Source organism: Barbatula barbatula (assembly GCF_947034865.1).
Source record: "Barbatula barbatula genome assembly, chromosome: 22".
NCBI lineage: Eukaryota > Metazoa > Chordata > Actinopteri > Cypriniformes > Nemacheilidae > Barbatula > Barbatula barbatula.
In genome coordinates, this window is record NC_136785.1 from 18,653,911 (window position 1) to 18,665,925 (window position 12,015).

The 12,015-nt window shown below is 37.6% G+C and overlaps 1 protein-coding gene across 1 annotated transcript in view; it reads left to right on the forward strand.

Moving 5' to 3' along the window:
- The window catches only part of LOC306911615 (general transcription factor II-I repeat domain-containing protein 2-like), a gene marked incomplete at both ends in the record, with an annotated part of 42,638 nt that extends 30,860 nt beyond the window's left edge, over positions 1-11,778 (forward strand). Inside the window, one exon of the mRNA XM_079487079.1 lies at positions 10,091-11,778. Within this exon, the coding sequence (XP_079343205.1) occupies positions 10,091-11,778 (1,688 nt within the window). The remainder of the gene's footprint in view (positions 1-10,090) is intronic.
- Between the last annotated feature and the right edge of the window lie 237 nt (positions 11,779-12,015).

Sequence of the window (12,015 nt, forward strand, 5' to 3'; positions counted from 1 at the left end):
TCATCCACTGATTCACTTTGTCACAAAATGCAGTTCTCAGCTCAGAAAGCTTGTTTCTGACATTCTAACAGCTCAATTAGAGCATTTTATTAATGAACAGTGTTCTTTGTCAAAACTGACATTCTCATCATCCACTGATGCTTTTTGTCAAAAAATGCAGTTTTCAGCTCAGAAAGCTTGTTTCTGACATTCTAACAGCTCAATTAGAGCATTTTAGTAATGATCAGTGTTCTTTGTCAAAAGTGACATTCTCATCATCCACTGACTCACTTTGTCACAAAATGCAGTTCTCAGCTCAGAAAGCTTGTTTCTGACATTCTAACAGCTCAATTAGAGCATTTTATTAATGAACAGTGTTCCTTGTCAAAACTGACATTCTCATCATCCACTGATGCACTTTGTCAAAAAAATGCAGTTTTCAGCTCAGAAAGCTTGTTTCTGACATTCTAACAGCTCAATTGGAGCATTTTAGTAATGATCAGTGTTCTTTGTCAAAAGTGACATTCTCATCATCCACTGATTCACTTTGTCACAAAATGCAGTTCTCAGCTCAGAAAGCTTGTTTCTGACATTCTAACAGCTCAATTAGAGCATTTTAGTAATGATCAGTGTTCTTTGTCAAAACTGACATTCTCATCATCCACTGATGCACTTTGTCACAAAATGCAGTTTTATGCTCAGAAAGCTTGTTTCTGACATTCTAACAGCTCAATTAGAGCATTTTAGTAATGATCAGTGTTCTTTGTCAAAAGTGACATTCTCATCATCCACTGATTCACTTTGTCACAAAATGCAGTTCTCAGCTCAGAAAGCTTGTTTCTGACATTCTAACAGCTCAATTAGAGCATTTTAGTAATGAACAGTGTTCTTTGTCAAAACTGACATTCTCATCATCCACTGATGCACTTTGTCAAAAAAATGCAGTTTTCAGCTCAGAAAGCTTGTTTCTGACATTCTAAGAGCTCAATTGGAGCATTTTAGTAATGAACAGTGTTCTTTGTCAAAACTGACATTCTCATCATCCACTGATGCACTTTGTCAAAAAAATGCAGTTTTCAGCTCAGAAAGCTTGTTTCTGACATTCTAACAGCTCAATTGGAGCATTTTAGTAATGATCAGTGTTCTTTGTCAATACTGACATTCTCATCATCCACTGATTCACTTTGTCACAAAATGCAGTTCTCAGCTCAGAAAGCTTGTTTCTGACATTCTAACAGCTCAATTGGAGCATTTTAGTGATTATCAGTGTTCTTTGTCAAAACTGACATTCTCATCATCCACTGATTCACTTTGTCACAAAATGCATTTCTCAGCTCAGAAAGATTGTTTCTGACATTCTAACAGCTCAATTGGAGCATTTTAGTAATGATCAGTGTTCTTTGTCAAAACTGACATTCTCATCATCCACTGATGCACTTTGTCAAAAAAATGCATTTTCAGCTCAGAAAGCTTGTTTCTGACATTCTAACAGCTCAATTGGAGCATTTTAGTAATGATCAGTGTTCTTTGTCATAAGTGACATTCTCATCATCCACTGATTCACTTTGTCACAAAATGCAGTTCTCAGCTCAGAAAGCTTGTTTCTGACATTCTAACAGCTCAATTAGAGCATTTTAGTAATGATCAGTGTTCTTTGTCAAAACTGACATTCTCATCATCCACTGATTCACTTTGTCACAAAATGCAGTTTTCAGCTCAGAAAGCTTGTTTCTGACATTCTAACAGCTCAATTAGAGCATTTTAGTAATGAACAGTGTTCTTTGTCAAAAGTGACATTCTCATCATCCACTGATTCACTTTGTCACAAAATGCAGTTCTCAGCTCAGAAAGCTTGTTTCTGACATTCTAACAGCTCAATTAGAGCATTTTAGTAATGAACAGTGTTCTTTGTCAAAACTGACATTCTCATCATCCACTGATGCACTTTGTCACAAAATGCAGTTCTCATCTCAGAAAGCTTGTTTCTGACATTCTTACAGCTCAATTGGAGCATTTCAGTAATGAACAGTGTTCTTTGTCAAAACTGACATTCTCATCATCCACTGATGCACTTTGTCACAAAATGCAGTTCTCAGCTCAGAAAGCTTGTTTCTGACATTCTAACAGCTCAATTGGAGCATTTCAGTAATGAACAGTGTTCTTTGTCAAAACTGACATTCTCATCATCCACTGATGAACTATGTCACAAAATGCAGTTCTCAGCTCAGAAAGCTTGTTTCTGACATTCTAACAGCTCAATTGGAGCATTTTAGTAATGATCACTGTTCTTTGTCAAAACTGACATTCTCATCATCCACTGATGCTTTTTGTCACAAAATGCAGTTTTCAGCTCAGAAAGCTTGTTTCTGACATTCTAACAGCTCAATTAGAGCATTTTAGTAATGATCAGTGTTCTTTGTCAAAAGTGACATTCTCATCATCCACTGATTCACTTTGTCACAAAATGCAGTTCTCAGCTCAGAAAGCTTGTTTCTGACATTCTAACAGCTCAATTAGAGCATTTTATTAATGAACAGTGTTCTTTGTCAGAACTGACATTCTCATCATCCACTGATGCACTTTGTCAAAAAAATGCAGTTTTCAGCTCAGAAAGCTTGTTTCTGACATTCTAACAGCTCAATTGGAGCATTTTAGTAATGATCAGTGTTCTTTGTCAAAAGTGACATTCTCATCATCCACTGATTCACTTTGTCACAAAATGCAGTTCTCAGCTCAGAAAGCTTGTTTCTGACATTCTAACAGCTCAATTAGAGCATTTTAGTAATGATCAGTGTTCTTTGTCAAAACTGACATTCTCATCATCCACTGATGCACTTTGTCACAAAATGCAGTTTATGCTCAGAAAGCTTGTTTCTGACATTCTAACAGCTCAATTGGAGCATTTTAGTAATGATCAGTGTTCTTTGTCAAAAGTGACATTCTCATCATCCACTGATTCACTTTGTCACAAAATGCAGTTCTCAGCTCAGAAAGCTTGTTTCTGACATTCTAACAGCTCAATTAGAGCATTTTAGTAATGAACAGTGTTCTTTGTCAAAACTGACATTCTCATCATCCACTGATGCACTTTGTCAAAAAAATGCAGTTTTCAGCTCAGAAAGCTTGTTTCTGACATTCTAAGAGCTCAATTGGAGCATTTTAGTAATGAACAGTGTTCTTTGTCAATACTGACATTCTCATCATCCACTGATTCACTTTGTCACAAAATGCAGTTCTCAGCTCAGAAAGCTTGTTTCTGACATTCTAACAGCTCAATTAGAGCATTTTAGTAATGAACAGTGTTCTTTGTCAAAACTGACATTCTCATCATCCACTGATGCACTTTGTCACAAAATGCAGTTCTCAGCTCAGAAAGCTTGTTTCTGACATTCTAACAGCTCAATTAGAGCATTTTAGTAATGAACAGTGTTCTTTGTCAAAACTGACATTCTCATCATCCACTGATGCACTTTGTCAAAAAAATGCAGTTTTCAGCTCAGAAAGCTTGTTTCTGACATTCTAAGAGCTCAATTGGAGCATTTTAGTAATGAACAGTGTTCTTTGTCAATACTGACATTCTCATCATCCACTGATTCACTTTGTCACAAAATGCAGTTCTCAGCTCAGAAAGCTTGTTTCTGACATTCTAACAGCTCAATTAGAGCATTTTAGTAATGAACAGTGTTCTTTGTCAAAACTGACATTCTCATCATCCACTGATGCTTTTTGTCACAAAATGCAGTTTTCAGATCAGAAAGCTTGTTTCTGACATTCTAACAGCTCAATTGGAGCATTTTAATGATGATCAGTGTTCTTTGTCAAAAGTGACATTCTCATCATCCACTGATTCACTTTGTCACAAAATGCATTTCTCAGCTCAGAAAGCTTGTTTCTGACATTCTAACAGCTCAATTGGAGCATTTCAGTAATGAACAGTGTTCTTTGTCAAAACTGACATTCTCATCATCCACTGATGAACTATGTCACAAAATGCAGTTCTCAGCTCAGAAAGCTTGTTTCTGACATTCTAACAGCTCAATTGGACCATTTTAGTAATGATCAGTGTTCTTTGTCAAAAATGATATTCTCATCATCCACTGATGCTTTTTGTCACAAAATGCAGTTTTCAGCTCAGAAAGCTTGTTTCTGACATTCTAACAGCTCAATTAGAGCATTTTAGTAATGATCAGTGTTCTTTGTCAAAAGTGACATTCTCATCATCCACTGATTCACTTTGTCACAAAATGCAGTTCTCAGCTCAGAAAGCTTGTTTCTGACATTCTAACAGCTCAATTAGAGCATTTTAGTAATGAACAGTGTTCTTTGTCAAAACTGACATTCTCATCATCCACTGATGCACTTTGTCACAAAATGCAGTTCTCAGCTCAGAAAGCTTGTTTCTGACATTCTTACAGCTCAATTGGAGCATTTCAGTAATGAACAGTGTTCTTTGTCAAAACTGACATTCTCATCATCCACTGATGAACTATGTCACAAAATGCAGTTCTCAGCTCAGAAAGCTTGTTTCTGACATTCTAACAGCTCAATTGGAGCATTTCAGTAATGAACAGTGTTCTTTGTCAAAACTGACATTCTCATCATCCACTGATGAACTATGTCACAAAATGCAGTTCTCAGCTCAGAAAGCTTGTTTCTGACATTCTAACAGCTCAATTGGAGCATTTTAGTGATGATCAGTGTTCTTTGTCAAAACTGACATTCTCATCACCCACTGATGCTTTTTGTCACAAAATGCAGTTTTCAGATCAGAAAGCTTGTTTCTGACATTCTAACAGCTCAATTGGAGCATTTTAATGATGATCAGTGTTCTTTGTCAAAAGTGACATTCTCATCATCCACTGATTCACTTTGTCACAAAATGCATTTCTCAGCTCAGAAAGCTTGTTTCTGACATTCTAACAGCTCAATTGGAGCATTTCAGTAATGAACAGTGTTCTTTGTCAAAACTGACATTCTCATCATCCACTGATGAACTATGTCACAAAATGCAGTTCTCAGCTCAGAAAGCTTGTTTCTGACATTCTAACAGCTCAATTGGACCATTTTAGTAATGATCAGTGTTCTTTGTCAAAAATGATATTCTCATCATCCACTGATGCTTTTTGTCACAAAATGCAGTTTTCAGCTCAGAAAGCTTGTTTCTGACATTCTAACAGCTCAATTAGAGCATTTTAGTAATGATCAGTGTTCTTTGTCAAAAGTGACATTCTCATCATCCACTGATTCACTTTGTCACAAAATGCAGTTCTCAGCTCAGAAAGCTTGTTTCTGACATTCTAACAGCTCAATTAGAGCATTTTAGTAATGAACAGTGTTCTTTGTCAAAACTGACATTCTCATCATCCACTGATGCACTTTGTCACAAAATGCAGTTCTCAGCTCAGAAAGCTTGTTTCTGACATTCTTACAGCTCAATTGGAGCATTTCAGTAATGAACAGTGTTCTTTGTCAAAACTGACATTCTCATCATCCACTGATGAACTATGTCACAAAATGCAGTTCTCAGCTCAGAAAGCTTGTTTCTGACATTCTAACAGCTCAATTGGAGCATTTCAGTAATGAACAGTGTTCTTTGTCAAAACTGACATTCTCATCATCCACTGATGAACTATGTCACAAAATGCAGTTCTCAGCTCAGAAAGCTTGTTTCTGACATTCTAACAGCTCAATTGGAGCATTTTAGTGATGATCAGTGTTCTTTGTCAAAACTGACATTCTCATCACCCACTGATGCTTTTTGTCAAAAAATGCAGTTCTCAGCTCAGAAAGCTTGTTTCTGACATTCTAACAGCTCAATTAGAGCATTTTATTAATGAACAGTGTTCTTTGTCAAAACTGACATTCTCATCATCCACTGATGCACTTTGTCAAAAAAATGCAGTTTTCAGCTCAGAAATCTTGTTTCTGACATTCTAACAGCTCAATTGGAGCATTTTAGTAATGAACAGTGTTCTTTGTCAATACTGACATTCTCATCATCCACTGATGCACTTTGTCAAAAAAATGCAGTTTTCAGCTCAGAAAGCTTGTTTCTGACATTCTAAGAGCTCAATTGGAGCATTTTAGTAATGAACAGTGTTCTTTGTCAATACTGACATTCTCATCATCCACTGATTCACTTTGTCACAAAATGCAGTTCTCAGCTCAGAAAGCTTGTTTCTGACATTCTAAGAGCTCAATTAGAGCATTTTAGTAATGAACAGTGTTCTTTGTCAAAACTGACATTCTCATCATCCACTGATGCTTTTTGTCACAAAATGCAGTTTTCAGCTCAGAAAGCTTGTTTCTGACATTCTAACAGCTCAATTAGAGCATTTTAGTAATGATCAGTGTTCTTTGTCAAAAGTGACATTCTCATCATCCACTGATTCACTTTGTCACAAAATGCAGTTCTCAGCTCAGAAAGCTTGTTTCTGACATTCTAACAGCTCAATTAGAGCATTTTAGTAATGAACAGTGTTCTTTGTCAAAACTGACATTCTCATCATCCACTGATGCACTTTGTCACAAAATGCAGTTCTCAGCTCAGAAAGCTTGTTTCTGACATTCTTACAGCTCAATTGGAGCATTTCAGTAATGAACAGTGTTCTTTGTCAAAACTGACATTCTCGTCATCCACTGATGAACTATGTCACAAAATGCAGTTCTCAGCTCAGAAAGCTTGTTTCTGACATTCTAACAGCTCAATTGGAGCATTTCAGTAATGAACAGTGTTCTTTGTCAAAACTGACATTCTCATCATCCACTGATGAACTATGTCACAAAATGCAGTTCTCAGCTCAGAAAGCTTGTTTCTGACATTCTAACAGCTCAATTGGAGCATTTTAGTAATGATCAGTGTTCTTTGTCAAAACTGACATTCTCATCATCCACTGATGCACTTTGTCAAAAAAATGCAGTTTTCAGCTCAGAAAGCTTGTTTCTGACATTCTAACAGCTCAATTGGAGCATTTTAGTAATGATCAGTGTTCTTTGTCATAAGTGACATTCTCATCATCCACTGATTCACTTTGTCACAAAATGCAGTTCTCAGCTCAGAAAGCTTGTTTCTGACATTCTAACAGCTCAATTAGAGCATTTCAGTAATGAACAGTGTTCTTTGTCAAAACTGACATTCTCGTCATCCACTGATGAACTATGTCACAAAATGCAGTTCTCAGCTCAGAAAGCTTGTTTCTGACATTCTAACAGCTCAATTGGAGCATTTCAGTAATGAACAGTGTTCTTTGTCAAAACTGACATTCTCATCATCCACTGATGAACTATGTCACAAAATGCAGTTCTCAGCTCAGAAAGCTTGTTTCTGACATTCTAACAGCTCAATTGGAGCATTTTAGTAATGATCAGTGTTCTTTGTCAAAACTGACATTCTCATCATCCACTGATGCACTTTGTCAAAAAAATGCAGTTTTCAGCTCAGAAAGCTTGTTTCTGACATTCTAACAGCTCAATTGGAGCATTTTAGTAATGATCAGTGTTCTTTGTCATAAGTGACATTCTCATCATCCACTGATTCACTTTGTCACAAAATGCAGTTCTCAGCTCAGAAAGCTTGTTTCTGACATTCTAACAGCTCAATTAGAGCATTTTAGTAATGATCAGTGTTCTTTGTCAAAACTGACATTCTCATCATCCACTGATTCACTTTGTCACAAAATGCAGTTTTCAGCTCAGAAAGCTTGTTTCTGACATTCTAACAGCTCAATTAGAGCATTTTAGTAATGAACAGTGTTCTTTGTCAAAAGTGACATTCTCATCATCCACTGATTCACTTTGTCACAAAATGCAGTTCTCAGCTCAGAAAGCTTGTTTCTGACATTCTAACACCTCAATTAGAGCATTTTAGTAATGAACAGTGTTCTTTGTCAAAACTGACATTCTCATCATCCACTGATGCACTTTGTCACAAAATGCAGTTCTCATCTCAGAAAGCTTGTTTCTGACATTCTTACAGCTCAATTGGAGCATTTCAGTAATGAACAGTGTTCTTTGTCAAAACTGACATTCTCATCATCCACTGATGCATTTTGTCACAAAATGCAGTTCTCAGCTCAGAAAGCTTGTTTCTGACATTCTAACAGCTCAATTGGAGCATTTCAGTAATGAACAGTGTTCTTTGTCAAAACTGACATTCTCATCATCCACTGATGAACTATGTCACAAAATGCAGTTCTCAGCTCAGAAAGCTTGTTTCTGACATTCTAACAGCTCAATTGGAGCATTTTAGTAATGATCACTGTTCTTTGTCAAAACTGACATTCTCATCATCCACTGATGCTTTTTGTCACAAAATGCAGTTTTCAGCTCAGAAAGCTTGTTTCTGACATTCTAACAGCTCAATTAGAGCATTTTAGTAATGATCAGTGTTCTTTGTCAAAAGTGACATTCTCATCATCCACTGATTCACTTTGTCACAAAATGCAGTTCTCAGCTCAGAAAGCTTGTTTCTGACATTCTAACAGCTCAATTAGAGCATTTTATTAATGAACAGTGTTCTTTGTCAAAACTGACATTCTCATCATCCACTGATGCTTTTTGTCAAAAAATGCAGTTTTCAGCTCAGAAAGCTTGTTTCTGACATTCTAACAGCTCAATTAGAGCATTTTAGTAATGATCAGTGTTCTTTGTCAAAAGTGACATTCTCATCATCCACTGACTCACTTTGTCACAAAATGCAGTTCTCAGCTCAGAAAGCTTGTTTCTGACATTCTAACAGCTCAATTAGAGCATTTTATTAATGAACAGTGTTCCTTGTCAAAACTGACATTCTCATCATCCACTGATGCACTTTGTCAAAAAAATGCAGTTTTCAGCTCAGAAAGCTTGTTTCTGACATTCTAACAGCTCAATTGGAGCATTTTAGTAATGATCAGTGTTCTTTGTCAAAAGTGACATTCTCATCATCCACTGATTCACTTTGTCACAAAATGCAGTTCTCAGCTCAGAAAGCTTGTTTCTGACATTCTAACAGCTCAATTAGAGCATTTTAGTAATGATCAGTGTTCTTTGTCAAAACTGACATTCTCATCATCCACTGATGCACTTTGTCACAAAATGCAGTTTTATGCTCAGAAAGCTTGTTTCTGACATTCTAACAGCTCAATTAGAGCATTTTAGTAATGATCAGTGTTCTTTGTCAAAAGTGACATTCTCATCATCCACTGATTCACTTTGTCACAAAATGCAGTTCTCAGCTCAGAAAGCTTGTTTCTGACATTCTAACAGCTCAATTAGAGCATTTTAGTAATGAACAGTGTTCTTTGTCAAAACTGACATTCTCATCATCCACTGATGCACTTTGTCAAAAAAATGCAGTTTTCAGCTCAGAAAGCTTGTTTCTGACATTCTAAGAGCTCAATTGGAGCATTTTAGTAATGAACAGTGTTCTTTGTCAATACTGACATTCTCATCATCCACTGATTCACTTTGTCACAAAATGCAGTTCTCAGCTCAGAAAGCTTGTTTCTGACATTCTAAGAGCTCAATTAGAGCATTTTAGTAATGAACAGTGTTCTTTGTCAAAACTGACATTCTCATCATCCACTGATGCTTTTTGTCACAAAATGCAGTTTTCAGCTCAGAAAGCTTGTTTCTGACATTCTAACAGCTCAATTAGAGCATTTTAGTAATGAACAGTGTTCTTTGTCAAAACTGACATTCTCATCATCCACTGATGCACTTTGTCACAAAATGCAGTTTTATGCTCAGAAAGCTTGTTTCTGACATTCTAACACACATGTGTCAATTACAAGGCCCGCGGGCCATAGACGGCCCGCCACGACTTTTAATCAGGCCCTCCAACAAATTCTGGTTATTCTTTTAATGTGGCCCGTTTGCTGTGAAAAATTAGGCCAGTGACAACATTGAAACGCAGGGGGCGCTATCGTGCTCTACTCAACACTAATTGTATCAGAGAATAACTACTAGGTGATGATAACTGTATACAACGCAAATTAAGCTAAAAGGGTGGCTAGCACAATGGCTAAAAAAAGAAAAGTTGACAGTGAATATCGACAATTCCAACAAAGATGGGAAACAGAGTATTTATTCTGTGAGTACAAGAACAAGCCAACGTGTCTAATATGTCAAGAGTCACTAGCAGTTTTTAAAGAGTATAATCTAAGGAGGCATTTCGAAACGAAGCATGACCAATATGGAAGCATGGACATGGATATGCGGCAGCGAAAAGTAAAAGAACTAAAACACAAACTTCAGCAACAACAACACATGTTCACTCGTATGAACAGTCAGAGCGAGGGAGCTGTGAAGGCAAGCTTCATTATTGCGGAGGAAATAGCAAGAGCATGCAAGCCGTTTACAGAGGGAGAATTTATTAAAGTCTGTATGGATAAGGTATGTGGTGTTGTGTGCCCGGACAAAAAGCAAGCTTTTGCTAACATCAGCCTTTCCCGAAACACTGTGGCTAGTCGGGTGGATGAGCTGGCCTCTGACACGCAGGCCCAGTTAAAAGAAAAAGCTAAGGACTTTGTTGCATATTCACTGGCCGTAGATGAGAGTACAGACAAAACAGACACTGCCCAGCTCTCTGTATACATTCGAGGGGTAGACGCACAGTTTTCTGTCACTGAGGAACTTTTGGATATAAGAGCGATGCACGGGACAACATCTGGACAGGACATTTTCTCACAAGTTGAGCAGTGTGTCACTGACGCAGAATTGCAGTGGAATAAACTTGTTGGTCTTACAACGGACGGTGCACCTGCGATGTGCGGTGAGTACCGTGGTTTGGTGGGTTTGGTTCGAGAAAAGGTGAGGCATACAGGTGAAAACCTGACAGCCTACCACTGCATCATTCACCAGGAGGCACTATGTGGGAAGGTGCTGGATATGGGACATGTAATGACAGTTGTAAACAAGACAGTAAACTTTATTCGTTCACGGGGTTTGAATCACCGGCAATTCAGAGCACTTTTAGAGGAGGAACATTGCGTGCATGAGGATGTCCCCTACCACACAGAAGTGCGCTGGTTAAGTCGAGGTAAAGTGTTGCGAAGATTTTTTGATACTCGCACTGAGATCGCACATTTCATGGAAAGCAAACAAAAGTCCATCCCCGAGCTCGAGAATGAAAAATGGCTGAGCGACTTGGCATTTTTGTGTGATATAACGGAGCACCTCAACGATCTTAATGTAAAACTCCAGGGTCGAAAGCAGCTAATCACGCAAATGCGAGACTCTGTTAATGCGTTTCAAATTAAACTGCGCCTGTGGGAGGGCCAGATGCGCCAAGCCAACCTGTCTCATTTTCCCGTTTGCCAGTCAGTCAGTGACACAGTCAACATCAAATTCCCGACTGAACTGTATGCCGACAAACTGAACACCCTGAAAGCTGAATTCAGCAGAAGATTTTCTGATTTTGAATCTCAGAAGTTCAACTTTGACCTGTCTGCAAATCCATTTGCAGTTGATGTTGACACTGCACCTGAGCACTTGCAATTGGAACTCATTGAATTGCAATGTAATACTCATCTAAAAGCCCAATACCAGTCAGTTGGGGCAGCTGAATTTGCACCCCTACTCCCTGAATCGATGCCACACCTTCGCCTTCATGCTGCACGCATCATGTCTATGTTCGGAAGCACATACTCCTGCGAGCAGATGTTCTCCATAATGAAACTGACTAAAACATCCCACCGGTCCCGCCTCACAGACAAGCATCTTGTCTCTGTATTAAAGGTAGCCATGGCAAAAGACATTAACCCTAGAATAGACAAAATAATTTCTAATAAAAGGTGCAGAGTGTCTGGTAAGAGTTAAAAAGTGTCATGTATAATTTCTTAAGATTATAATCAATATAAATCCATGAATGTGTTTAATTTGAAAGCAAAATAATACAATATCCGAGAACTTGTTGACTGTTTTCATATTCTTCATAACAAAGTCTTGTTGACATTTTGTTTTGTAAATCAGTTTTTCTTGTCAAAGACTTTATTTCTTGTTTTGTTTCGAGAAAAAAATATACAGCATGTGACAAAAAAGTTTTGCATTATGAAG